Here is a 12115-nt window from a genome sequence, read left to right as displayed (position 1 = left end):
CAATATCGGGTTCCGGCGCGAACGCTCCTGAGCATGCGGTAAAGAATGTGTGTGTAAAGACCGCTATTAGGTACTATAAACTTTATTTGAAATAATTATTATCTCCTTCAATTTTCTAAAGCCGCGTTAACACGGTCCAAGTACGATCCAAGTACACTTGGACCGAGTGCCATCCAAGTAGACATATTCATACTAATTATTCCTATCCAAGCTACTTGGACCGCGTCCTACTCATCCAAGTTAACTTGGATAGGAATAATAAGTATGAAGCTGTCACTTGGATGGCAGTCGATCCAAGTGTACTTGGATCCGTACTTGGATCGTGTCAACGCGGCTTTACAAAGAAGCTTTCTCGTGTAGTGGCAGCACTGAACATTTTTTCTTGTCAAATAAATTATGTCAAATTTGACAATTTTGGTAGCGTCGAAATGAAAGTTGATTCCGGGATATAACGCCAAATTTATTGGCATCCATGTAAACACTAATAATAAACATGTGTTAATATCGTGCGTACACTGTCTTCATGCAAAACTATGTCTAATGTTTTCAACAAATTCAATAAAACTTTTATCGCAGATAATAATATGCAGACGTTCAACAACAATGCTAAAAATACAGACTACTACACATCGGAGTTTGAAATAAATGACGCCCCTATAGGTGCAAGGAATCTTTTAACAAAGGTAATCTATCTTCATCTTAAACCGGGTCTTGTACAACTTGTATAAATAAATTCTAAATGCAGTATATTTTGTTAATTTTTTCAGGTAAATAAGTATGCAGGTAACTGTCAATTTTTTGCTGGTGAAGTCTCAATAAACATGTTCACTCGCTTTAATCAGTATAACCAGGCTTGCATTGCGTCCTGAATTGACCTGAACTGTCCCGAATTTTAATAGTTATGTAGAATTTTGACAGAAGATGTCAAATTAATATCATAGATTTCAAATCTTTATAACTAATAAATAACTTACCAATATTTTGTATGTTATAAAATACAGGGTGCCCTATCATTTTTCAGCATAAGGCCTTCATCTCGTAGTGGATTGATTCAGGCAGATGGCGTTTATTAATGTTTCTTTATCGTTTCCAGGGTTTTATACAAGATGAAATCAACCAATGCTCTGGGGCGGCAATTTCCACGAGAGGTCGATTTATGTCAAAGAATGACCGCATGAAAAGTCCAAACGGTCGACCGCTCTACCTCTTTATTCAAGGCCCCACAAAACAGAGTATAGAATGTATGTAATTGAAATTGTGTTTTTTTATTATTAAGACCCTACTAAACATAGTATAGAATTATGGATTGTAAACGTCAAAATGCTCTGTGCGACGTAGTTCGTATTTTTTGTAACTTGCACGATAATACGTTTTTACATGTGCATTTTCTTGTTATGGTCACGGTAATACGTACTGTCAACAGTAAATAGGATATATAAAAGCCGTCGTATAAATACGGGCTTTATCGAAATAGATACTTACACATGCCTGAACAAAAACTAACCATAAGTGCGAGTGAGTAAGCTTTCGGCACGCTTATACCTCCGCTATATGCGTTAGAGTAAGATAGAATTTCTTTGACTGAATTTAAAAAAAATTTAAACGTCGCCGAAAAACATTGATTTGGCTGATTAAATGCATTTAAAAACTGCGAGCGCGTGTTGCAAAAATATCGTCTCTGTTCTGGCAGAACACACTAACTGAGGTATACTAGTTTTGAGTAATTTGACTTTGAAGTTGTTAAAATGTTTGAAATGGTCTATCATGTGAGTTTATTAATTAATCGTAAAAAGGATGACTTTAAAATAAAGACTATTTATTTATTAAGAAGATTTCCAGACGGTAAAGTTTGAAATTAGGAACATTTTGGTATAACTAACTCAATATGTCATTTTTTCGAATTAGTGTCTTCTGCCAGAACAGTGACGATATATTGTTTTTGTGTGAAATATAAAGTTAGTGGTAATTATTTTTAGTAACATAATATGGTTAATTGTTGTGTTTAAATTTGGTAGTCGTACTGAGAAGCAACATGATGGTATAACGTTTCATAGTTAAGTTTAAAATAATAGAATTGCTGTTCCACCGTGCGTTATACGCTAGAAACGCAACTTCATTTTGCCGAAAATAGGCCCTCTCTATATCATTACTCTAAGGCATAAAGCCCATTGACGCAGCGAGTGCGGCGCTCGCGCAAAATTTCTACAAGTGGCGCGTAAATCATCAAAAATACAACGTAATCAAATACGCCAGCGCCCACTGGACTTCACGATGCCTTGCGCCCCGCGTGCCGCATGAGTCACCGTTTTTCGCTTCTCGGCAATACGATTTAATGAAAATACAAAGAAGTCCATTCATTGAACACGGCTACCAAAATTACGCTGCTTGAGGCCTCGTCGATCGACGGGCGAAGAGCAATTATTTAATTACAGAGAAGTCATTGTTTAATTTTATTGCGTGTTCAGTTTATCGCTGGTTGAATAATGTCGTCGTAAATATTAATGACAAGCCCCGAAATAATATAATATTTTTATTGCTTTGTTATGAGAGGCGCTGTAATAAAAATTATTTTGTGCTGCTTGGGCCGCTTATTACATAGGTGAAGGGTAATGCGCGGGAAGAGACGTGTGATTATGGTTATGAATAAACACTGCATACGCGGACTTCGCCCGCTCGTCGCGTTCTATGGGCACCATCGCTAAGATACCTACCAATTTATATTGGTATTCAAATTGATGCTTTCTTTAACTGTGAATATCGATCATGTGTTGGCTAACTCATACAATAATGTCGACAGGTGACACTGCCAGCTGATTATTTCATCTATTTTCTTAATTGACATTGTTTGGATTCCAAAGCTCTTATCGAGGTCTTAGTGTCAAACAACACTATCTACAAAAGTGCAACTTTACAGGAGAGCCAAAAATCGTTATTTTAGATTCTTGTAACTCAACAAGGGAAATGTTTATTTAAAACCTAATGTTAATATTTTATAATTTATTGTGTATTGTACGTTTATCTTGCTTATGATGATGTTAAAATTTATAGGGATAGTTTTTAAAAAATATGAAAACAAGGGTAACTTATGTAGTTAGCTTTAAACTTTACTGACGATTTAATAAGAAATTAGAAAAGATTGACATAACGTTGTTTGACTATCATGTAGCCGTAAATGTAAAATAACGTTATCTCAAAAAAAAAAAAAAAAACACTTTTTTGTAGATAACGTTGTCTGACTTTAAGCACTCGTTATGTCATAAAACATTCAACATATTATTGGCAACATGTTACGTTATCATGACCAAACTATTCAAGGGTTGCAAAAAGTGTACCTGCAGGTTGCATGCAGACCCTTGATGGAATATTGTCTAAATGATCTTAAATTTTTCTCCAGTGGCTATCCAGAAGATAGACGAAATAATCCGTGCAGACATTGGCAATCCGATCCGTCCGAGTTTTGGCATGATGCAGAACACTACCGGACGGCCGGGGACATTCTCCATACAGCAGGCTGTTGGAAAACCGCCCCCGACCATCATAGGAATGCCCACAAATGTCACCACACAAGTGGAGAAGCTCTATATTGGTCTCGACAATCTGCCCACCACGTTTGATCTCAGAGGGAAGATTATCGGACAGGTCAGTGAATATTCATTTTATTTTATTATATTATCGGATTGGATTCCATTATGTCCAACCGACATTATGTTATTTGATCGAAGGGCGTGAGTCAGTTGGAAATATAGGATGAAACTGTGTTAATTTATTTACTCACATTAAGTTTACATTTACAGGCAGTGTATTCAAATTTATTTATTTTTTACAGGCGGTGAACATTACAAATTATAAATTTAAGAGTTCACAACATGACATTTCAAAACAAAGAAATAGCGTTAAAACAGTGTAAAGAAGAAATAAATATATGAAGCGCCTAGTTTCAAATCCCTCTAAAACTGTTTTTTAAATTTTTGAGTTAGATATGTATTTAGATGGATATTTTTGTTACCTATATGATGGCCAAAGATTGAACTTTAAAAAATGCCAAAAACCGTCAATACATTTGATCAAAAATTAGGATAAATTTCAAAACCCTTTAAAATGGTTGGGTGTGCTTTTCAAATACCCCTAAAATTGAAAGCGAAAATACTCTTTAGAATGTAACAAATTAAAAAATGAATACATAAAGTTCACAGATTTAATAGATATGGGTTTTTCTTATTTTTCTCAAAACTACCTAAAATCGTTTTTATCATTTTTCTCAGAACTACCTAAAATCCTTTTAGGGGCCTTTGAAACAAGGCGCTTCATATGCAGTATCACAAAAAACTTTATGAAAAGATAAGTCAAAGGTACAAAAATTCTAAAGCATGGAAGCACACCAAATGAGCTAAGTGGACCCTATTTTAGGAATTTATAAAACAACACCCGCCTATTTATACTCATCCTCACGTGGATGAAATATATCAACATCCGAAGCGATTTTGTTGAACAGAGTTATTGTCCTCCCAATTGGCATCACCAATAGCAGATTAGTTCTGCAACTTGGGAGAACAAATAACCGATGCTCCCGATTTCTAAGATAGTTATCAGGGACACAAGTCAATACCACCAAGAATGGCAGACTTCTCATTTACATCACGCATAAGTCGAAAAAAATACATGGCCAAATATTGATATCTTCAACATTTAAACTGCAGTATGTAAGCATACTTGGATAAAGCCACGGATAGTGTCCATATAACCTCAAATAAAGGAGTCTCAAAAATTTCTTTCGAACTCGCTCCACCATAAGGTAATATTTCAACTGATGCGGGACCCAAACAATCGACCCAGTCTCAAGCCGGCTTGTAACTAAGGAATTATAAAGGATTTTTAATACAGTAACATCTGAAAAGACCCAGGAAGTACATGAATAAATCAAAAGGCGAACGATTATCGAGTACATAGATAATATTACGAGATTAAATTGCAATGAATGGTGGACAGTTTGTGAGTGGTGAAAATTGTGTTGCAGACAATAATTTCTCCGTAGTTCCATGTTACCTGTAGCAGCCAGTTTCAAAGTTCCAGCTTGTTATTTTTGTCGAACGAGTACACATCTTTGGAAAACTTCTTTTTGTACTTGGATTTTACATCATTCTCCTTTACATATTGAGGCAGTGGTATTGTTATAAAGTCTTGCCATGAGGCTACAAGGTGTACCGGGACTCCCATCTCTAGGAGGACCTTCCACATCTTCTGTTGTCACACACAGTCAAAAGCCTTACTCTAATTAGTCTAATTAATGAATCACAATACAGCTGGTATATCAAAGTCCCTGCATTTCAGTAATGTATATAAAAAATTAGAAAGAAAATCCTGAAATTGAAATACAGCTGAACCTCGATTTTACATGCCCAGAATTCATGCTTTACCGCTCGTTATAAGCATTACTCGTTATAACGTTATATAACATTTTTCGCGCCACGTTCTATTTAAGCATAGAACATAAAAAATCTGAAAACCATCCTAAAAATCCCCAAAACAAGCATGGCATTTGTAAACTACAAAAGAAGTTGTTTATTGTAATGAAGTGCCGAGCCGCCGGCACAGGTAGGTACCTACTGACTTCACAAAGCTTGGATTTTTTACATGCAATTTCAACCATATGCGTGGATAGTTTTTCAATGTTGTCTTAAACACTTAACTAGTGTCATAAACGTAATCCGATCCCGGCAGCATCAGTCTAGTTAACTGCCCGGTCAGATTTTATTGCTTAGGGTCGAAAATGTTGTTTTTAATTGATCGACACATTAACAGTTTTGCTCGGTATACCCGAGAAGGAGCTCGTTATAAAAGTGAATAAATGTATGGAGAAAATCATAAACTAAAATGTCAACGAATGTTTCCTCATTACATCTGAGATCTCGCTATTTCCATGATCGTAATAACCAAGTTCGACTGTATTTATTTCCCGCAATTTACGTCTGACATAATCAAAATTCAATTAAAATTATGTATTAAAATGAACACATGCAATTCAATGCATCATCATTAAAATGAATTCCAGACACATGTATGCATTCTATTTATAAACGTTATGACTGCAGTGCCCGAAACCAAAGTTACACTAGGAAAATTTTTTTGTCAGCAAAGAAAAACATTGTCGATTCAAGAGAAAAGAAACATTCTCGAAAAGCTGAAAGAACACATTGACATAATATTCTCCAATTCAATTTGTATAATTTTTAATAGATGTCCCCCCCATTTACATTTTCCTTTTATTTACATTTTTTCTGTCAATCCCTTCAAAAATGTATAATCGTGGTTTCACTGTATATTATCTGCGGTCAGTAGTTTCCTGTGTATTCTAAATGATAGCCTTAATAACCGGCCTGGCACTCTGTATACTTACCATGTGTTCAACAGGGCGGCTCGAATCTCCATTATATCAGAAGTGAAACGGGCGCTGCGGTGACATTGCGAGGGCGTGGATCCCAGTTTGTAGAGCCTACCCTTGGGCGGGAGGCACCCGACCCCCTTCACCTTCACATCGAGCACCCTCGAGCCGAGGGCCTGCTTGCGGCCAGGCAGTTGGCGGTCAATCTAGTCGAGACACTTCTCCAGGAGTTGCAGCCTGACATCAATACGATGCCTACACCTGCGCCACAGGTAATTATTATGTCACAACAAAGGTCATTTTTCACCTAGACTATGCCATCAACCCAGGACGTTAAACTGGGTAAAAAGTTGTTATGCATCAAATTTTCTCAGCTGTCAGCCGTTAGCGCCCTGTTTTACCATGAGACTGGTAAAACAGGGCGCGGATAATTGTGTCATTTCTACAGGTAATCCATCGTACTTAAAAGAACTTAAGACTACCGACTATAAAACAAGCCGATCATAATATGAGACGTCTAATTCCAAAAGGCGATAAGTCCACATTTGGTCAAAATCGAGAAAAAAATACGCACATATTCTTTGTATAATTTTACATAATATGTATTGATCTATAAATTCCAAAACGCGACATAACCCTACGATAAAAAATATTTTAAGTCTCGATTTATTACATAAAGCGCCAAGTCTGTGTTTCATATTATTTAAAGCTTGGTTGATTTTACGCGTGTTTAAGTCAACCAATAAGGGAACGTTCAATATTGGAAATGGCGTCTCCCATGCTGTAGCATCTGGTAAACTCATGACAGTGCCACGGAAATATGTGCCTTATGGGGGCAGTAAATTAAAAAGTGAGGTACAAATAGCGCTACATCCAATTTTATTTTGCCTATATTTATTGCATTTAAGAGTTTATCGGCTGAAACAAATTGCCATTTGGTTTAAATTGAAGCTTGAAACATAAAAACGTTGTTTCCCGAAAATATTGAATTATGGAGTTGTCGCTTTTTGTAATTAGACGCCTCATATATACTTAGACTTGTGAAGGAATGAAATCTTAAGAACAGAATTATTAAGTTAACATGGGCACCATATTCCGGCACCGGATTCGAACCAAAATAGATTAATCTGTAAAGGAAACATTAAAGTAAGTAATACAGTAGGTGAAATGAAAAACGATTTGAAATTTAACAAAAGTATAATATGGAAGTTGCATCTACATAAATTTAGTAACAAGTATAAGTAATCCAATGAATGAATTTATTATAATAGATGCCTAAATTAAATGAACGAACGAAACTGATAGCTAAATAATATATCTACAAACTTGATGGAACTAAAATTACAATAAATAAAGAAATACAAAACTGGACGTATACGAAGTGTGCTCGGTGGCTCCTGCCATCGGCGCCAGAAATTCCGTCAAGTGACGTCCATTTTGGAGACCAATTCTCACAAGACGTCTGGTATGGCCTAAGGTAGAGGTACAAAGAGATCGAGTCCTGTCTGCAAAGCGAAGTCTTGGTTTCGCGCCGGAAGTTTCAAAATAGCGCCACAAACGACAATACAACGCGCAATTCAACTTATCCAAGAGAATTTGGTGTCGCCAGTCGAATAAATAAAGATTGACGTTAATGTTTATAAGGCAGGGGTTTTAAACATAACAAAGTATAAGATTTAAGAGTACAATAAAACCCATTAATACAAACATGGCTTATTGGAAATTCCCCATAAATCAAAATATTTACTAAAATTCATAAAATCTATTTACATATAGCGATTTCCACTAACTTGGAGTATGGGATTTTACATGGAGTAATTCTGTTTTTTGCCTCACCGGAAAAGATGTTCATTCTCAAAATATAGCCTGGCTTACCTCTTATGTTGTGATATTATGTTTTCAATAATTAACGGGAATTGTTAGCAAGCGCTACCAATTTACTATAAGTCAGTTGTTCACTTTATTGTCCGTTTCTACAGGTTCAATCAATATTGAATTTTTTACTAACTTCTAACAATTCTCTTATAAAAAAATTTTACAGCAAGTATTGAATCTCCCCCCACGGATTTTGGCGGCTCCGCCGTTGTCTGTGCCTCCTCCTCAGGCCCCCCAGCAGTTCAATATGAACCAGAATCAAAATCCAAACATGGCACAGCATCAGAACCAACAGTCTCAAGCCATTGAGCAGCCCATCATGATGGGCAATAATCCAGGAAACACAGTTAGTTTTTCTGTCTAATAATATCCATTAATCAACTTGTGTATTATAAAGTAATTAACTTTAATTGCATACATTGTGTAATGCGTAATTCTAATTTCTAAATTTTGGTTTGCAGCAAATGCAATCAAATCAACAGCAGCAACATCAGCATTCTCTTCAGCAGCAACAAGTCATATTACAGCAGCCTCCGCCAATCATCCGCCCTCCCGTCGTGAGCATTCCCCCGCCTGGGATCCACATTCCGCAACATCCTGGACCTCTGGTTAGTATCGCAAATCAATTTATCATCATAAATTATTAATTATTATTATAAATCAATCATTAAGTGCCCGGAGGTTTTGTATGGCGGCAAGTGAGTGAAGTGTTTTTTTTAGATATATTGAAAGTTTATCATAAACACTTACCAATCATATGCTTAATGTCTCATTATTGGACCAATATTCTTCCGAATTTGAAATTATTCAAAACAGATGCCCGAGACTGGCATTCTGTCTTCAAAGACAGGCGAATAAGTCTGCATTTTTTGTATAGCCGGCACTGTACGCCCGGTCATATCCGCGGACTAGTTCGCTTTGACACAGAACCGGGCGCCTGTACACGTGCATGGATTTACTGGCGACAATAGTGCTTATTTTTAACTATCATGACAATAGCTGTTTACACGTAAAAGTGATGACTGTCTCGCCAATTCATTCTTTAAGAGTGAGCGAAACGCGATGTTGTCATTTTATGGTACTATTTCGTACTATTTGACAGCTAGTGAAAATCGGTCAACCTGAATATTCATTTTTTTGCCGGCAGATTTGCCACTATCGCTCTGCTGGGCAGGCGCAGGTTGAAAAAATCTTACTGTCACAAGAAAATTCAGAAGCTTCCAAACTTGTTTGATTCATGCATGCAATCTTACCAACTGCAGGATAATACATGTTTACCCATACATTTTCTTACTGTCAACAGTAAATCTATGCACGTGTAAACAGGGTATAATACTAACTTCCATCAATTCATTCATTATTGTTTTTGAATTTACAGGTTCCTCCCCCGCAATTGGTACAACTCTCTGGACCTCCTCCGACTGCCAGTGGAAGTGGAAACGTATTAGTGGTAGGCCCTCCGCCCAACCAACCTCTCTATTTACCGCCAGAATTAGTTTCCTCCTCATCCATTGGAACATTTTCGCTAGTCCAAGGTGGAGTTTTATACCATCAGGCCCCGCCCATTCAAACTCAAGCCCAGATCGGTGACGGTCTTCACATCATCACGGCGCCCTCTCATCAAGGATCCGAGGGAGTCAACATCACAATGAGTCCGCATGCGCAGCCTCCTCCGCAAATGATAATAACACAAGTCCGGCTTGAGCCTGACGGACATATTGTCAACGGACAAGGCGACCATATTTCCACGCATCCGTTTCAGCAACAGAATATTAATCAACGGCAAAAGACGCAGTTTCACGTTATCGGCCACGTTCATAATCAAGATAATTTACAACAGCAACATTTTTTGCAACAAAATCGGGATGTTCATAATTTAGAAACGCTGACGCACTTTAGTGTTGCCGGAAATCAAACATCCGTTTCCAATTCCGCCGGGTTGACAGTACCATATCATTTGAATGTGTCCGGAAACGGTTCGAATGTCACCACAGTGACCGTATCGCAGAATGATCAAAATCAAATATATCGCCAGCACATGAATATTGTTGATCAGAATCAGGGCGCGAGATTACAGCAGCAATCGCAGGACATGATGAAACGGCCGCCGCGTCACATCATTCAGACCGGGATGATCCCACAGCGGCAAGGAGATGACCGACAGATCACTATCCAGATGGGAGACCATCAGATGAGGCTAGATCAGAATACATCCGATAGGATGATTCAAAATCAAGGCGTCCCACAAATGCCGCCCACGCAGATAATGACTGATAGAATGCCACCGCACATCGGTCAGCAGTCGGCTCCGCAGATGATGGTGAATAGGGGGCAAGAAATGCCACAGATGGGGCAAATGATTATGAGTCAAATGCAAGTGGGTGGAAACAGCAATGAGCAGCTTAATCAAATGCCGCCGCATCAGTTTGCCGTTGGACAGGTTTCTCAACAGCAAATGCCGGAGCAGCATCAGTTTAATCAGGTGAGATATCTCTATTTGTATTCATTCTTTAAGCAAGGTGTAACTGACGAGCAAATAATGTATAGGAACCTTCTATACTTATAATAAAATTCAAATCTTTCTGAAGTTTCGAAATATTTGCCTTCAGAACAGAGTTTTGACTATTTCCATGCTATGTAAGTATAAAATAAGTATTTTTAATTTTTTCCAGTTTGTCTTATTTCGTTTTAACTCAAAGACTACTAAACCAATATTGATGAATCTTGCACAGCTTATAGACTACATAATTGGTCCCAATATGATGATCTTGCCTGTTGCATGATCTTATTTAAAAAATATTGAATATAATTTTAACAGGTGCAGTTCAATCGAAGCCCTTACGAACAGTTGCCTCCGAGACGAGACCAAAGGCGGCCAGAAACCCAGGTGGCTAACCGTCAGAGTCCCGCCATCAGAAACCGAAGGCCAGGAGCCGACGGCGGCGCAGAGGACGCAAACGACTCACGACTCGACTCCTATCCATGGAGTAAAAACGAGCCTGACAAAAAATACCCAAACGCCGAATCGGGCTGGATGAAACGGGAAGGCGAAAGAGACTTCGATTACGATATCCAAAAACCGGATGACTTTCCCAGAAATGGGAGTAACACTGGAGATAATAGGTCCAGGTTTAATCGGCAACCGGGAAGTGATGGAGGCAGTAATAAGCCGCCTTCTGAAGATGGGAGGTCAGTTCAATACGCAAGGAGTGACCAGGACGATGATCAGAGTGACAGTGGTAGTAAGGGAGCGCCCGGGATTAGTCCTGTGAATTCTGGGCAGAGGAACTTTCAACAATATGATCCAACTGAAGGAAAGATCTATGAAACTACGGTGAGTACCTAAAGTTCTAAAAGTTTATAACAATGTTCTGATTTAATTTACATGCACACATAATACTGTGTTATCTTGTAATTTTAACACATTTACGGATAGTTCAGAATTTGAGATACTGCTGGTGTTAACACTTATAGTCCTAGGTTAGGAATTACCAATGTAGCAAAAATTGGGATTTTACAGCAGTTTTTTTTGACAGCTATAATAAATAATGGTTTAACAATTTTTATTGCAATGATTGATATCAGTGACGAAAGGTAGAGGTAGTCCGGATCCGACGTAAATGGTGCACACTAAACTTTGTCAGTGATACTTATTTGTTTTCATTGAACAAGAATACAAAATTGCAGATGGTGCTGGTTAGTTTTTAAAATTCAATTAAACCCCGCCTAAGCCAAATCATAATAGTTTAGGTATGCTATGGGCGATCCAACAAAAATAGTGCACACCTTTTCAGTTATACTTATTTGTTTTCGTTGAATTAAGAATACATATTATTACAAATGGTGTTGGTTAGTATTTTT

The 12115-nt window shown here is 37.6% G+C and overlaps 1 protein-coding gene across 1 annotated transcript in view; it reads left to right on the top strand.

Annotated features, from left to right (window-relative positions):
• The first annotated feature begins 382 nt into the window (after nt 1-382).
• Nucleotides 383-12115, top strand: part of LOC147072658 (uncharacterized) — a 38159-nt gene continuing 26426 nt past the window's right edge. Inside the window, exons 1-8 of the mRNA XM_085945836.1 lie at nt 383-683; nt 1094-1241; nt 3395-3639; nt 6409-6651; nt 8421-8600; nt 8716-8862; nt 9633-10736; nt 11073-11588. Coding sequence (XP_085801962.1) covers nt 534-683; nt 1094-1241; nt 3395-3639; nt 6409-6651; nt 8421-8600; nt 8716-8862; nt 9633-10736; nt 11073-11588 — 2733 coding nt within the window. The 5' untranslated portion in view covers nt 383-533. The remainder of the gene's footprint in view (nt 684-1093; nt 1242-3394; nt 3640-6408; nt 6652-8420; nt 8601-8715; nt 8863-9632; nt 10737-11072; nt 11589-12115) is intronic.

Source organism: Rhyacophila brunnea, unplaced genomic scaffold (assembly GCF_057557595.1).
Source record: "Rhyacophila brunnea isolate RB1 unplaced genomic scaffold, BYU_Rbru_1.0 scaffold_19, whole genome shotgun sequence".
Classification (NCBI taxonomy): Eukaryota; Metazoa; Arthropoda; class Insecta; order Trichoptera; family Rhyacophilidae; genus Rhyacophila; species Rhyacophila brunnea.
The sequence above is the reverse complement of the archived record's forward strand: the minus strand, read 5'-3'. Positions and strand labels throughout refer to the sequence as shown.